Raw genomic sequence first — 17,665 nt, 5'->3', positions numbered from 1 at the left:
TGTCCCCCTTGGGATGACTAATAGGAAACAGAATCTAATTTTAAAAGACTTTCCACTACGCAACTTTCCACCATAGAAATATAGGACAGAATACTGTCATTTTTATTAATACTATTATTGGCATAAAGGAGACAGAAGAAACTTAATGTTCTGGTGTTTAAAAAAAGGTTTTGTGGTTGTAGCTGTTGTTTAACATATTCAATACAGAAATTTTAAGATGACAAACCATGCAATTTTGCTCCTTATCAGTGACTGATGAGGAGAGATAGATAAATAGATGGTGTGTTATGACACGTATATACTGTGACTGCAGATACATATATCAGTTCAGTTCAGTTCAGTCACTCAGTCGTGTCCGACTCTTTGCGACCCCGTGAATTGCAGCATGCCAGGCCTCCCTGTCTGTCACCAACTCCAGGAGTTCACCCAAACTCATGTCCATCGAGTCGGTGATGCCATCCAGCCATCTTATCCTCTGTCGTCCCATTTTCCTCCTGCCCCCAATCCCTCCCAGCATCAGGGTCTTTTCCAATGAGTCAACTCTTCTCATGAGGTGGCCAAAGTATTGAAGTTTCAGCCTCAGCATCAGTCCTTCCAAAGAACACCCAGAACCAATCTCCTTTAGGATGGACTTGTTCGATCTCTTTGCCGTCCAAGGGTCTTCTCCAGCACCACAGTTCAAAAGCATCAATTCTTCGGCACTCAGCTTTCTTCACAGTCCAACTGTCACATCCATACATGACCACAGGAAAAACCATAGCCTTGACTAGATGAACCTTTGTTGGCAAAGTAATGTCTCTGCTTTTGAATATGCTATCTAGGTTGGTCATAACTTTCCTTCCAAGGAGTAAGCGTCTTTTAATTTCATGGCTGCAGTCACCATCTGCAGTGATTTTGGAGCCCCCAAAAATAAAGTCTGACACTCTTTCCACTGTTTCCCCATCTATTTCCCATGAAGTGATGGGACCAGATGCCATGATCTTAGTTTTCTGAATATTGAGCTTTAAGCCAACTTTTTCACTGTCCTCTTTCACTTTCATCAAGAGGCTCTTTAGTTCCTCTTCACTTTCTACCATAAGGGTGGTGTCATCTGCATATCTGAGGTTATTGATATTTCTCCCAGCAATCTAGATTCCAGTTTGTGCTTCTTCCAGCCCAGCATTTCTCATGATGTACTCTGCATATAAGTTAAATAAGCAGGGTGACAATATACAGCCTTGACATACTCCTTTTCCTATTTGGAACCAGTCTGTTGTTCCATGTCCAGTTCTAACTGTTGCTTCCTGACCTGCATATAGGTTTCTCAAGAGGCAGGTCAGGTGGCCTGGTATTCCCATCTCTTTCAGAATTTTCCACAGTTTATTGTGATCCACACAGTCAAAGGCTTTGGCTTAGTCAATAAAGCAGAAATAGATGTTTTTCTGGAACTCTCTTGCTTTTTCGATGATCCAGAGGATGTTGGCCATTTGATCTCTGGTTCCTCTGCCTTTTCTAAAACCAGCTTGAACATCTGAAAGTTCACGGTTCACGTATTGCTGAAGCCTGGCTTGGAGACTTTTGAACATTACTAGCGTGTGAGATGAGATACATATACATATATATATATATATGTATATATATATATATATGTATGTATAGAATACTGTAAAGGTTTGTGTGTAGCCAGACAGCAGAAGAAAATACAAGTTGCTAGAATCACTCTTTATTAATGTTGTTTCTTTAGAACTCTTATGCACAGATTTTACTCTGCATTTTTCAGGTAGTAAAAATAACAGTGATAACAGCTAAACTGTTTAATATGCTATAAGCTAGAGAAAGAAAATGCAACATTAGAAAATATATGCATAGCATCCTCATAGCTAGTAATGATTTCTGATTCAGCTATATTAGTAATTAACATTTGATCAAATATTGTTTAAGGACTGAAGTGTTCCTTATAAATATGAACCATCTGAAACATGTTCTATACTTCTCATTTCCTTACAAGTAATGTAAAGACTGTCTCCATCACATTAAACAGTGGGTTAAACTAGCTATATAATGCTTGATATATATAATTTAACATACTAGCTATATAATGCTTGATACACTGGACATTTGGAATTTTCCTCCCAAGCTTATCACTTTTGCCATATTTTGTTTAGGTCTGAAGTTGGTAATATGAGAGTCTGCAACTTTGGTCCAGGTTGCTCATTACACCTGGAAACTACTGATGAAAAGGAGTCGAGAATTTAAATGCTATCTACATCTTCAGAAAGTCATTGGATTACATTTTGTGTCATTGGATTAGATAGTGTGTGAGGGGTGTGGGTGAGGCATGGGTGTGTGTGTGCAAGGCATGGTAGGGAATTCTAGGTATGTTTGTGTGCTTACATCATCAGTAACAGAAGAAATTACAAAATTAAGATATTGCTAGGACTGCAATTATGTTGATAAAATTGGTGAATTCCTGGTGTCCTTTCATGATGTAAGGAAAAGTCTATCTTCCACTAGCATGCTCCCTAAGACAGTAATTAGTAAGAATGACCCTATCAGAAAAATTAGTCATACAACAAAGATGGCAAACATCTTCCAAATGTGTCCACCTCAGAGGAACAGATGGACACGCTGACATTTCTGAGTGGGTTTTAGGAAACATCTCTTAGCAGGAATGAGAGCCGTGTGTTTAAGCCACTATCCTCTCATGCTCACTGCATGAACTTCATCGTCAGTGACAAAGACTGGAAATTTGTTTTCCTCTTAAATGCTGCTCTTTGGTAACTATTCTAAAATTTTTACTATGAATATGACTTTCTCTAAATCCTCCCCATATAAATATCTTTTCATTACCATGAACTTCCTTGGTCATCTATGCCTCTTGGGCAACATTTGTCTTTTCATTAACATAGCAAAGCAGAATCCTAAGAAGAACCTTAGTGAGCCCCCTCCAGTCCCCACCTGGACCCAACATTGGGTTCTTTTGACAGCCAGGAGGTCTAGAAGCTTCTTTGCTTCCCAGCAGAGTGTTGACCTTCCTCATATGCCCTCAATCAGGCCAAGGCCAAGTTCAGTGTGATGGGACCACCTGTCAGAGTAAAATGCTTAAAGTAAATGAGAAGGACTAAAGGCATAAAGCCACTTAAATGACAAATATCAAAGAGATGGCATTGCAAATGAGCCCAGGATGCAGGTAACCTTGGTGAGCAGCGACATGCCCGTACATCATGAATCCGGCACGTGCACAGAACACAGCTTCTCGTCTGGCGCTCACCCAGCCATGAAGGAGGATGGTTCTCTCCACCTTCAGATAAAGAAGTCTGGCTCAGAAGCTAAGTGGCTCTGAGACTCAGAGGGGAGAAAATCCTTCCCAGTTAAATTATGACAGTCCGTATACCAAGAGGACAAGACTGCTCAGTCTGTATCTTCAAGTAGGCAAAGGGGCATTTTCCAGGAACAGGCTGTCAGCCATCCTCCTCTCCCCCAGTGCAAACATGTGTTTGTGAAGTAATATAAAGTATCTAGATTCATCTAGGCTAGTAGTGTACAATCACGAACTTCTCAACTCTGTCTACTCAGTAGACTGCTGCCAAGAACCATTAAAAAGCTAACTTATGGGGATTTCCCTCGTGGTCCAGTGACTTCGACTCTGCACTCCCAGTGCAGGGGACCAGGGTTCAATTCTTGGTCAGGGAACTAAATCACATATGCTGCAACTGAGAGTTCACATGCCACAACTAAAGATTCCTTGTGCTACAACCAAGACCCAGTGCAGCCAAATAAATAAATGTTTTTTTTTGTTTGTTTGTTTGTTTGTTTTTAAAAAGCTAACTTGTGGAGTCACATGGATCAAGGCAATGCCATGTCTCTGACCAGGATCGTAAGTTCTCAGACTTCACTGGTAGGTTGGCTGGAGTACAGTGGAAGCAGCTGTCAGATCTGCTGAGTGAAGGTGCCAAGGCAGCCATGAGGCCACTTCGTGGAAGGGCAGACGATGTAGGCTAATGTCACCATTGTGTTTGTCTCTGACCAAGGGTGCAGTTAGGCACCTGTCCAGTTTCTTCTGCCCCAGTTATTATTCCAAGTGATCTGTCTCCAGTTTCCTGGGATTCAGTTCCAGACGAGAAACCTCATGTCTACTGCATCACTGTTGTTTAGCCGCCCAGTTTGCGACCCCATGAACTGTAGCCCACCATGCTCCTCTGTTCACAGGATTTCCCAGGCAAGAGCACTGGACTGGGTTGCCTTCCTTCTCCAGGGGATCTTCCTGACCCAGGGATTGAACCCACAACTTCTGCACTGGCAGGCAGATTCTCTACCACTGAGCCACCAGAGAAACCCATTGCATCATTAGTTCTTACCAAAGGGATCATAATTCTTTACAGAATATTTCTGTTTTAAAACATCTTCCCTTTTTGGAGCCCAAGTAAAGCCTCAAGGTGTTTAACACAGGGAGTAACTCCAAGGCTCTTGGCCTAGTAGCTATTTAAAAGACAAACAAGCCCAAACACCTGCACAGAAGAGTTAACTTGACAGTTTTGTTCCTGTTTCTGGAACACCGTGACTTTTCTCAGAACACAAGTCCTTCCTTGTGTCATTCTAAATTTCTATGGATAAGAACTCATGAGCCTATTCTTTTGTATTTATTTCTCAATTCCCTAAGCAGTTTACTTGATCTAAAAACATAAAGGAATGTCAGTTCAGCTTCTTTGCCCAACCCAACATCTGGCCCCATTTGTTAGAACTGAATGACAAACACGGCCCATCTTCCTCTGCTTCCTGTGTTGGTGTTTCGTCTCTAGAGCAGATGTTATTACCTGTTAGTAGAGAGTCCACAGGAGTCTCTTTAGATAGATGTGGGGGGCTCTGTGTTAATGGGTACAGAATTTCCTACCCTACGAGAGTAAATTATTATGAAACCAGGTCTTTCTGAAATCAAACCTCTGGCCATACGTTCCATGGCAGGGCAGTGTGGAATTGCATGATCCTCTCTTGAGGTGGGTGTCTGCACAGCCCACACAGGAGGTGGCAGAGGCAGAGGGGAAGAACGTGACACTGAACTTCAAATGTGTGTTTTCATCCCCCACTCACCTGTGGCAATTCTTTCTCACCCTTGGCATGAAGAACGGGTGGGAACAGATGTGAGCATGGTCTACATTTCCGCTCACATTCACTGGGCCTCTTGTTTTCCAATCTTCCCTCCAGCAGCTAATAAAGAATCAGTTCAGTTCAGTTCAGTCGCTCAGTCGTGTCCGACTCTTTGCAGCCCCATGAATCACAGCACGCCAGGCCTCCCTGTCCATCACCAACTCCCGGAGTTCACTCAAACTCACGTCCATCGAGTTAGTGATGCCATCCTGCCATCTCATCTTCTGTCATCCTCTTCTCCTCCTGCCCCCAAGCCCTCCCAGCATCAGAGTCTTTTCCTCCCGCCCCCAATCCCTCCCAGCATCAGAGTCTTTTCCAGTGAGTCAACTCTTTCCATGAGGTGGCCAAAGTACTGGAGTTTCAGCTTCAGCATCATTCCCTCCAAAGAACACCCAGGGCTGATCTCCTTCAGAATGGACTGGTTGGATCTCCTTGCAGTCCAAGGGACTCTCAAGAGTCTTCTCCAACACCACAGAATATTAACACATATATATGAAATTTAGAAGGATGGTACCAATGAGCCTATGTGCAGGGCAGCAAAGGAGACACAGATGTAAAGAACAAACTTTTGAATTCAGTGGGAGAGGGAAAGGGTGGGATGATTTGAGAGAATAGCATTGAAACATATACATTACCATATGTAAAACAGATAGTGAGAGTTCGATGTATGATGCAAGACACCCAAAGCCGGTGCTCTGTGACAACTGGGAGGGATAGGGTGGAAAGGGAAGTAGGAGGGCGATTCAGGAGGGAGGGGACACATGTATACCTATGGCCAATTCATGTTGATGTATCACATAAAACCATCACACTATCATAATTATTCTCCAGTTAAGATAAAACATTAAATAACATAATCAAATGAGGTAAACCACTTACATATAGAGAAGATGGACAAGAACCAGTTGTGATCACAAAGCCTCTCTATTGTCATCATTTTTCAGAGTACAAACTAGAGAAAAGGCCGAGGCTGACATTTTCCTCATGACTAAGTTGTGAGTGTAAGACTCCTGATGTCCATCACTGCTGATTTAGAGAAAGTGGAAAACTCTCCTGAGATTGCACGCTAATGTCTGTTACATACCAACTGTTCTGCACTTCCAACTGGAAGCAAAAGTGATATGATGGAGGCCCTTGGTCCATCTCACGCAAATAACTAATTGTTAGAGAATAGAATTTGCGGGACCTCCCTGGTGGTCCAGCAGCTAAGAAATGCCAAATGCAGGGGGCCCGGGTTCAACCCCTGGTCAGGGAACTAGATCCCACATGTCTCAACCAAGAGTTCCCATGCCACAACTAAAGATCCTGCAGGCCTCAACTAAATCCCAGCACAGCCAAATAAATAATTTTTTTAAAAAAAGAAATAGAACTTGAGACTTCCCCCCCAGTTCAGTGTAATATATGTTGGTACATCCCAGAATGAACAGAAAACTGGGCTCACTGGTACAGCTTCAGTGATGTGGGGTCATGCCCCAGCCTTGGGGGGCTAGGACAGAAGCCAACTGGAAGCAGTCAAGCTCATACAGTGAGGTGGCTTCCATGCTGGTGGTCTGCACAAGTCAGGAGCAGGGGTCGTAAAGGAAGGTCTTCTCAGCAGTTTTAAACCACAACTGTAAGTTTCTATAGTGGAGAAAAGAGAGAAGATAACTCTAAGAAAACATAATGTGAATGTGCAAAATCCATTTCAGGCCAATGCATTGCTTATCAGAACTCAGAGCATTTTCCTCATCTTTGTGTCTCTACATATGTAGTTCCCATGGGCATTTTTGGAACTTTTTGCATGTTCTGAATTTTTAAATTCTGAAATATTTTGCAAATTCACGTTAATCTGTATATATAATGTGAATATAAATACATATATATATAAAGTATATGTTTAGGGTAAGCTCTTTTTTCATGCTATCAAAGAACAAATACAAGTTTGTCAGAATAAAATGTGATGACTGTTCACAGACAGCATCTCTCACACCCAACAGGAAGTGGTGTTGGCTTTTAAGATTGTCAAGCTTGTTCTCATTCTCCCACTTTCCCAAACACATTAGAAAATTAACATGTAATGCTTACCATTACCACACTGATGATTCTACTCAGGATATTTTTAAAGCAGTGGGGTAATTTTATTGTGGATTCAACACACTGGTTTTCTTTCTTCTTTTGTATTTGTTTGAAATTTTCAGTAGTAAATACTTTTTTAAAAGGTTATCAGAAAGGACTCCCATGGTGGTCCAGTGATTAAGACCCCATGCTTCCACTGGACGAGATGCAAGTTTGATCCCTGGTTGGGTAACTGAGATCCTGCATGCTACACAGCTCAGCCAAAAATAAAAAATACATAAATAAATAATTTTTACTTAAAAAAAAAGGTATCAGGAAAACTTACAAGCATATACACTCTGGAACTTGACACGCATTCTGTCCTTGGAGACATGTCTCTTGAATATTGTAAAGCACATAGAGGCACTGACCAGAAAGGGTATTTGTAGATTTTCAACATAGCACATCCTTTCTATACCTCAGTTTCATCTCCCTCCTCAAAACTGCAGGGCAGTGAGATGATTTCAGGCTTCCCAGCTGGCACTAGTGGTAAAGAATCTGCTTGCCAATGCCACAGGAGACATAGGTTTGATCCCTGGGTTGGGAAGATCCCCTGGAGGAGGAAACAGTAACCCACTCCAAGAATCTTGCCTGGAGAATCCCATGGACAGAGAAGCCTGGCGGGATACGGTCTATGGGGTCACAAAGAGATGGACATGATTAAAGCGACTTAGCACTCACAGGATGCCTTCAATGAGGATGAAAATTGCAATGACTCCTCAAAGTGAACCTTTAAGAATAAGGGTTAACTTGGGGCCTTAAGTGATAAGCAGAGAAAGGCTACCCCATCCAGTATTCTGGCCAGGAGAATTTCATGGGCTATATAGTCCATGGAGTCACAAAGAGTCGGACACAACTGAGTGACTTTCACTTTCCCTTTCACTTCTAATTGATAAGCCACTAAGGCCGTTGTTTCCTGTGTGTGCTTGCACAGATACTGTGGTTTGCGGAAGAGCAGACAGGATCAGTCATCACTCCGGTCTCTTATCCTCCTGTTTCCTTTCTAGGTATTTCCACACGATATACCTAGGTATTCGAAGTCGGCAGAGCGGGGAGAACGACCGGTGGAGGTTCTACTGGAAGATGGTGTATGAGTACGCAGACGTGAGCATGCTGCACCTACTGGCCACCTTCTTGGAGAGCGCCCCACAGCTGGTGCTGCAGCTCTGCATTATCGTACAGACACACAGCCTGCAGGCCCTGCAAGGTAAGGGCTCCAGTTCGCTCCCTGCACCTGGGGAAGGACTGTCTGGCTCCTTTGCACAACCCAAAGACCGTTCCAATAGCCTTTGTTGATGCCGGTCATGGTGCTCCTGCTTAATGTCGGCTGCTTGACACCTGCATTTGTGAACAAGGCTTGTTTTCTTCCTCGCCTTCATTTATCGTGGGTAATTTACGGAAAGACAATTCTGTTTTGCTCTCGAGCTGCCCTCTGAGTAGGAAAAAAAATCCTTATGATTTTACACTTGGTCAATATGAGAACAGAATCAGCTGAAGTTTTCTGGTTTGTATGATAATTTCCAAACATTTCAAGAAAGACTTAGAGTCTTCTCTCTCTTGAATGTTTTATGCATATGAGATTATGTACATTATATATGTAAATTTTTATATTTATTTGAATATGAGGGTAATCTCTACCATTTCCTTTTGACATTAAGAGACAAAGGGAGAGAGAGATTAAAAAGAAATGATAGAGATTACCTTAATATATTTAAAAACAAGGTCACATGGGAAAATGTCAATATTAAACAATGTATTGTTTGTGTAGTACAAAGTTTTATGAAACAAATATTACCATCAGATTAATATTTTTGTGTTTTACTATCTTGTTGGATCACCTTGTCAGTAAGATGATTCAATTAATAACAGATCTGCCCTGCCATTTCCTTAGGGCCTGCTGCTCCAATCTTTTCAGAAGCAAGAAGATTAGACAGGCCAGTGGGTAGACAGGTGAATATATGTGGAGGATGATGGATACATAGCCATGTTCTAAATAGTTTCCTGGTAATATGTCCATCCTGTAATTGATAGATATTAAATAGATAACATTCTGTGATGTGTGCATCTTGTTTCAACCTCAGCAGAGCCTGGCTGTGACTTTCTCTGTGTACTAGGCCATCTTCTAATCTGAGACTTGATTGGGGAATCCCTACAATGTCCTTATAACTCTTTATTGCAAGGAGCACACTAACCTAGTAACTGCGGGGAGGGGTGGGAGACATATGACAGGAAAAGACAAGTGGAGAGGGTGCTGGTAGCCAGTGACCCGTGGACTTATGAGTTCTTGGCCCAACCCTAGCTCTACACAAGAATAGCTGCAGTGCACGAAGTCTGAGAAGAGAGTCAAAGAGAACCACGGGGTGTGAGCGTCACAGGCCAGAAAGCAAATTGGAAGAGAAGACGGGTGTTAGCACAGAAACAGAAGAGATAAGCTTGGAGAACGCGAGACATATGAATTGTCTGTGGAGGAGCACGTTTAGAGATGAAAGACCATGAGCTGCACAGGGAGGCTCTGGCTTTGCTTGTCTCACTTCCTTGCTGTGACATCTGGTGCAAGTCACTTAAGCTCTCTGGGTCCCCATTTCTCAAATGTAAAGGGCACAAACTAGAAGAGATGGCCTACAAACTCCTTGACGGCATGGCTGTACTGTTGCATCCTTACAGGGTCAGGCACAGGCATCAAGAGGGGGTCTGTACCTGAGGACACAAATGCAGAGGCAATATGAAGCTGAGCCTCTGTCAGGTTGCTCTTCTCCAGAACAACTCACGAGCCCCTCTTGGTATATAGTTGCACACCTGAAAACTCTCTAAAAGAGAAAACCCCAAGCACAAGCGGAGGGGGGCTTGCAAGCCACTGTCCAGTAGCCCAAGATTACTAGGCATCTCCATTAGTTTCCTGAAAGATTTGAAAAATCACAGAAAACTTTTCACCCTAAAAATGATAGAGATGGAGGAGGGAAGGGAAGATGGGTTATAAGATATGAGTTCATCTTTTCCATCTGAGTTTGATGTAAAGTTTTAGAGAAAAAAAAAAAAAACAGAGAAAAGGCAATCCGCTGGCTTCATCAGATTGTTCATCCTTAATATAGGAATCAAACCACGTGTTTCTTGGAGTTGTGGCTCTTCCCTAATGCTGTTCCCAGCTTAGCTGCTAAGCTCACTATTGCATCAGGTCTACTACAGACTTTGGGATTGGGACCTCATCTTTGGCCAAGGCAAGGCTTGCTATGAAAATCAGAGAAACATAGGGGAAACATGCTCTGTGTCTCCCCCAAGAGGGTCTAGAGACAATTGGATCCAAAGATCACTAGGATCAACCAAGTTGTTGAGCACAGATGAGAGATAAGACCACTGAGCTGCTCAGCCACTTGTATGGTAGCTATCTTCTAAGCAGGGAAGTGGGCAGAAAGTTGTGCTTAAAAACAACAACAACAACAACAACAACAGAGTAAATTGTTGTTTAGTCAAGAAGTTGTGTCAGTCTTTTGCAACCCTGGAATTTTCTAGGCAAGAATACTGGAGTGGCTTGCCATTTTCTTCTCTGAAGGATCTTCCTGAGCCAGGGAACAAACCATATCTCATGTCTTCTGCATCAGCAAGTGGGTTCTTAACCTCTAGGACCACCTGGGAAGCCCAGAAGCTAAGAGGTTTCCCTTAAACAGACACTGTCTCCAGCCAACCAGGATGAGAGACAACTTGGGTGTGACAACTGCCCCCTTTGTCACATCCTGATGAGGACTTTCTAGACCCAAATCCCTGGATTTCCAGTTGCTCCACTTTACAGTGCTTCTCAGGTAGCTCTGATGGTAAAGAATCTGCCTCGATATAAAGTAGGTAGGACAGCGGGCTGCCTCCCCAAGGTCAGGTTAGACAAGGAACCCATCCGCCCCCAGGCCCAAGTCCTTTGTGCTGGGTCCCCATCTCTGTGCCCGGCTCCACCCCTGGATTTCCTCTGGGGAGGGGAAGCTCCAGTGACAGTACCAGCCTCGAGGGGGACTGTGCTCGTCCCTTCAGATCTGTCTACTTTTCCATTGTTATTCTCATTCATTCATTAACACATTTTTAAAATGTCTATTGAGTGCATGCTGGTGTGTGAAGTGCTGTAAAATTTGTCCTAAAACTTTACTTTTTATTAAAAGTTTGTAATGTGACGTTGTAAAGAATGTGACAAAACATATTTAGAAATGCCTAATTTATCTGGGTATTTTCCAGAATGAGCTGTTCCACCTTCTAGGTGGGATGATATGAAACTAGGGGAATCCCACAGTGCATCTGGTTCCCCTTCCCCAGAGAGGGGGCCACGCAGCCCCTACTTAAGCCAATTGTTCATTAGGGAACAGATCTCACTGTGTCACAGACTCTATGTGGAAGGCAAGTCGTGGGCGTCCAGCCCACCACCACCTGACACATGGGTCTCTGACCTATTCTGTCTCCATTCACCTTGCAACTTGAGGGTCCACCATCCCACCGGAAGGCTGCTCATCACCCCAAGACCAATGTAGCAAAAGCTGTCTTCCCCAGCGCTGGGCAGGCTGTTCCCCATCCCCTCTGCAGAGTGTTCTTCCCAATGCCCTTAATGCACTCAGTGTTCATGCCAAACAGGTGAGCTCCAGTCCATGGGCACAGTTGTCTCCTGAAGTTGAGCTGAACACTTAACAAGAGTTAAGTCTGGGTTTCTGAAGCTGTTTATTTTAAGGTCCTTGTTCTTGTAGCCATTTAGTTCAATTAGGACTTAGGAAATGCAAGTGTTAAGTTTGTTTCTATGAAATCTATGCTCATAACTTTGGGAAGAGTGGAGCAGACCAGAGAGGACAGTGCATTTACAAGTTTGTAGCATCAGGACCCCTCTCCTAGTGTCTGGTCTGAGGATGCTGCGGGCCGGGAAGTCTGCACCTGCCGCCCAGCTCTCCTATATCTTGCTGTGGGCACCGGCCCGCTGGCTCTTCCTGCACAACACCTGCCAAGAGCTTGTGAACTTACTTTAATGCCCACACCACTCAGGGGTTTGCTGTTGTCTCTCTGATCCTTAACCGGTGTGTGTTTTGCTTTTTTGTTAGTCACAACCTAAAAGTTGAGAGTTATGTTTAATTGGTGGTAGTTTTTAGGACTTCAAGCCCAGGAGGCAGCATCGAAAGTGACCCTAGGAGAGTGCTCCAGGGAGGTGAGGAGAGCAGCCAGGTTATATAGAAGTTTTGCAACAAAGGGCAGGTAATCTGAACATCAAAAGATTCTTGTGAATTAAAGAAAGCCAGATACCCCAAGTTGAAGACTTTAGTGCTTTTCTATGCAAGGGAAGATGCAAGAGTCTGGGCTCACTGAAATCATTCCTTTCATATGCAGCTCAGCTCTCTGGGGCCAGTGTCTTGTGCTTTCTCAATCTGAGCTCTCTAGGGGCTCACTGAAGGGAGTGGCTACGGTCTGATGGCTGTCAGATCACAGGTATTCTTCTCTTTCCTGAGTTCCCTTAAGGCTCACCAGGCCACAAAGGAGGGTTGCAGTCGCTGATGGCTGTGACATCCTTGTTTATCGATAAGGCAGGAAATACTCCATTTCTCATTAGGTATGTCAAAAAGCGGGGATTTAAATCAGGGAATCTACACAGGAAGCTGAGAGGGCAAAAAGAGGATGCTCAAACGAGTCAGAGATTCTTAATTAAAGGAAGCAGCTCTCAGCACTGGGGTGAGACGCATGAGAAGGAGGAGCACAGTCTCTGTGGAGGGGCTCAGCCTGGCGAGTGCTGGGTGACCAGACAGGCCAGCCTACCTACTGCAGAGATGCCCAGGGAAGGGCACCAGGCAAGGATGGAGCCAGGCTCATAGGAATATTCTTACTTCTGAGGGCCTGTCCCAGCAGCTGCTCCCCCTGCCACGGTGGAGCTGTGCCCCCTGGCATGCCAAGGGCTGGAGACCAGACAGGTCCGAGGATGAGAGTAGGCTGATCTGAGCTGGAAGCCAGAAAAATGTCTTCTTACCTGCCCCCCTCCCCCCCGACCTTCCAAGCTCCTGCCAGGGTCCCTTCTTGGCCAAGCCTAGCACGAAGCTGGTGTCAAGGGTCTGGGGACTCCCACCTGCCGGGCCCCCACTCAGCTGGGCTCCTTTTGCCTGACTCCACCTAAGAGATTCGCTCATCAAGCTAGTTAAACCTATTCGTGAGTGAAAACTGGAAAGACTGTCGTAAGAGACAAATGCACGCACTTTAGACCTTGGCAATGGCGTTGCGTTAAACATATCCACGTAGCCGAATCAGGGAGGTGACACATCTTTCCTGAGATGTCCAACCAGAGCTCAGTGGTCACTCAGCGCTGTCCGTCATCAGGCATGATTTCTCCTTGAAACTCGCCTTCCTGCTCCAAAACAGATTGCTTCCTTCCTTCTTCTGTGTTCTCACACTTCCAATTGTCTACCACCATCACTCCAAACTGCTGGTCTCACTTCCTATTTCAGTGAGAAAAGAGAAGCAATTAATTAAGTTAGAGCTGCTGTATTTTCCCACTGCTAAGTCCACCTGCTTCTGTACCTGTCACCTGGCTTCCCTTTACACATTTCTTCCTGGCTGCACGGACCCAGTGCACACAGGGGGCCCACTGTAAACCACCGGTGGGTACTTGTTGAATCAAAGGAAGAATGATTATCTGCTGGGTGACAAAGCCCTTTGCTAGGTGTGCTTGACCCAAAATCGAATGGCACAGTCCTACTCTCAGAGAATTCAACCTAAGAAAAAGAAAAACCAAAAAATTGTTATGGCTCAGCAAGCTGTGTTCTGTCGGTGGGCATAAGGTCACACAGAATGACCTCTTATAGAAAAGGATACAGAGCAAGTAGAAAAGCTGCACTGTCTATGACGTCAGGGCACATTGGAAGGATCAGGGAAGCTTCCATGAAAAGAGAGACCTTTGAGCTGGGTCACAAACGTGTGGAGTATTTTGTCACATTCAATAAAAAAAAGATAGTAACATGAACAAAACCAGAAGAGAGAGGTCAGGGGGTTTGTCTGCACCTGTCTGTTCAGCCATGCTGGCAGATAACATCTCCTCAAAGCAATGAGATTGCTGGTGTTACTTACAGCACATAATAGATTTATTCCTGCTATTTGAAAGATATTTCTAGTAGCAGGGTATATCCTGCATATATACTTTACAAAAATACACCGATTTTTCTGTCCATATTACTTTTCAGCCTATGTTTTTACGTTGTTCATTACTTGGGGTTAGCAATAAATTAACCATTTAAGTAGTAAATTGCCAATCTGCTTAATTGCTACATATATGGAGTTGAGTTTTCAAGTTTTTTTAATTTTTTAAATTTATTTTTAGCTGCACTGGGTCCTTGTTGCTTTGTGGGCTTTTCTCTAGTTGTGGCAAGCGGGGGCTACTCTCTGGTGTCCATGCAGTGGCTTCTCCTCATTGCAGTGGCTTCCCCTCATTGCAGTGGCTTCTCCTCATTGCAGTGGCTTCTCCTCATTGCAGTGGCTTCTCCTCATTACAGTGGCTTCTCCTCGTTGCAGTGGCTTCTCCTCGTTGCAGTGTCTTCCCCTCATTGCAGTGGCTTCCCCTCATTGCAGTGGCTTCTCCTCATTGCAGTGGCTTCTCTTCTTGTGGAGCATGGGCTCTAGGCACACCGGCTTCAGTAACTGGCATGCGGGCTTAGTTGCTCCATGGCATGTGGGATCTTCCCAGACCAGGGATCAAACCCTGCATTGGCAGGCGGCTTCTTAACCCCTGGACCACCAGGGGCTCCTTTGAAGACCTATTATCATCAATAACTCTGTAAGGAGAGGCTCACACACCCGACAGGCTTGTTGGCCACACTGCTCCACTGTGTTGAAAAGTATTGGCAGAATAAACGATGGATGCCATGGGATAATGATATTATTGATCCCTGTATTTCACATTCAATCACCTCTGAGTCATGGTACCATTCCAAGTTAGAAGAACAGGGAGAAGCTGCATTTGCTGATCACTGATTCAAGTGCTTGAAATCAACTCTGTGTGGTAGCAGCCCCCAGCACAGCTGTGAACAGTTTTGAACTTGAATCATTTTGAACATAATATGAAATAAGGGCCTGACTATTTTTAGGTTCTACTTAATTATCTCCAATAATCAAGCACAAATCTTGGTATTTTTCCACTCAGTATTCCTCTTCTCTCTCTCTCCTCCTCAGTGAGCTGGGAGTGAGCGTGCATGCGTGTCCAGGGTGTGGTGACAGACTGGGTGCTGTGGGGGTGGGGTGACAGATCAAACAATTGCACACACATGGCCCGCAAGACCAGAGACCTGGTGGGAAGTTGTGGGGCAGTCGGTGCAATAAAGAAGCAAACAGAAATAAGGGTTGTCTACAGTGAATAGGGGTCCCCAAACAGCCACTGTTCCTTTGTCTTTCTTGTGGATTCCTGGTTTACCAACCTCCAGCTTTTGAAGTGCGGTGCTGGAGAAGACTCAAGAGTCAAACCAGTCAATCCTAAAGGAAATCAACCCTGAATATTCATTGGAAGGGCTGATGCTGAAGCTGAAGCTCCAATACTTTGGCCACCTGATGCAAAGAGCCAACTCATTGGAAAAGACCCTGATGCTGGGAAAGATTGAGGGCAGGAGGAGAAGGGGACAACAGAAGATGAGGTGGTTGGATGGCATTACCAACTCAATGGACATGAGTTTGAACAAACTCAGGGAGATAGTGAAGGACAGGGAAGCCTGGCATGTTGCAGTCCATGGGGTCACAAAGAATCAGACACAAATGAGTGATTGAACAACAACAACTTCCACTCTCCCCTAATATTTCAGTAATGTTTCAGCCCTTCATACCTTCATGGCATAAACTCACGGAAAAGCAGAGACATTACTTTGCCAACAAAGGTCCGTCTAGTCAAGGCTATGGTTTTTCCAGTGGTCATGTATGGATGTGAGAGTTGGACTGTGAAGAAAGCTGAGCGCCAAAGAATTGATGCTTTTGAACTGTGGTGTTGGAGAAGACTCTTGAGAGTCCCTTGAACTGCAAGGAGATCCAACCAGTCCATTCTGAAGGAGATCAGCCCTGGGATTTCTTTGGAAGGAATGATGCTAAAGCTGAAACTCCAGTACTTTGGCCGTCTCATGCGAAGAGTTGACTCATTGGAAAAGACTGATGCTGGGAGGGATTGGGGGCAGGAGGAGAAGGGGACGACAGAGGATGAGATGGCTGGATGACATCACCGACTCAATGGACATGAGTCTGAGTGAACTCCGGGAGTTGGTGATGGACAGGGAGGCCTGGTGTGCTGCAATTCATGGGGTCGCAAAGAGTCGGACACGACTGAGCGACTGAACTGAAGAGATGTGAGTCTCAGTTTTATTCAAGGACCTTATTGATGGTGATAACTAAGGACAGGGCCTCTCAGCAACTCTGAGGAAACTGTTCCAAAGGGGTAAAGGAGGAACTAGTTTGGATATGATTTCTGACTGGGAATGCATGCAATCCAGCATGCATGCATGCTTGCTAAGTCTCTTCAATCGTGTCTGACTCTTTATGACCCCATGGACTATAGCCGTCCAGGCTCCTCTTTCCATGGAGATTCTCCAGGCAAGAATATTGGAGTGGGTTGCCATGCCTCCTTCAGGGGATCTTCATGGCCCAGGTGTTGAACCCATGTCTCTTATGGGTCCTGCCTTGGCTGCTGTTGTTGCTGCTAAGTCGCTTCAGTCGTGTCCAACTCTGTGCGACCCCATAGATGGCAGCCCACCAGGCTCCCCCATCCCTGGGATTCTCCAGGCAAGAACACTGAAGTGGGTTGCCATTTCCTTCTCCAATTCATGAAAGTGAAAAGTGAAAGTGAAGTCGCTCTGTCGTGTCTGACTTCACGACCCCACGGACTGCAGCCCACCAGGCCCCTCCATCCATGGGGTTTTCCAGGCAAGAGTACTGGAGTGGGGTGCCATCGCTTTCTCCGCCTGCATTGGCAGGTGAGCTCTTTACCACTAGCCTCACCTGGGAAGTGTGCAATCCAGCATACATCCTGCTAAAAGGTTGCTGCTGCTCCCAAAGAACAGGTACCTTAAGTTAATGATTTTAGTGCTTTTCTATATATGGAAAATGCAAGAATCAGGGTTCATTAAAATTCTTCCTGGGACTTCCCTAGTGTTTCGGTGGTTAAAACATTGCCTTCCCCAATACAGGGGATGTAGGTTCGATTTCTATTCAGAGAGCTAAGATGCCACATGCCTTGGGGCCAAAAAACCAAAACCAAAAGTGGAAACAATTTTGTAACAAATTCAGTAAAGACTTTTAACAAATTGTCTACATTTAAAAAAACCTAAAATAAAAAATAAAATTATTCCTGAGATATACATCTACCTTTCTGTGGGGCCTGATTTTCCAAAGCACAGAGTGCTTCATCCTGACTTTATCCTGAATCCTTCTAGTGTCCATTGTTCATCACTCTTAGAGACTGATGACTTAACCTTTGCAGAACTGG

General features: G+C 44.6%; 1 protein-coding gene across 1 annotated transcript in view; it reads left to right on the top strand.

Annotated features, from left to right (window-relative positions):
• The window catches only part of XKR4 (XK related 4), a 313,239-nt gene that overhangs the window by 189,373 nt on the left and 106,201 nt on the right, over positions 1-17,665 (top strand). Inside the window, exon 2 of the mRNA XM_086336960.1 lies at positions 8,226-8,425. Within this exon, the coding sequence (XP_086193086.1) occupies positions 8,226-8,425 (200 nt within the window). The remainder of the gene's footprint in view (positions 1-8,225; positions 8,426-17,665) is intronic.

Source organism: Bos grunniens, chromosome 14 (assembly GCF_055505025.1).
Source record: "Bos grunniens cultivar Pamir isolate PY7600 chromosome 14, Bosgru_T2T1.0, whole genome shotgun sequence".
In the NCBI taxonomy this organism is placed as follows: domain Eukaryota; kingdom Metazoa; phylum Chordata; class Mammalia; order Artiodactyla; family Bovidae; genus Bos; species Bos grunniens.
The sequence above is the reverse complement of the archived record's forward strand: the minus strand, read 5'-3'. Positions and strand labels throughout refer to the sequence as shown.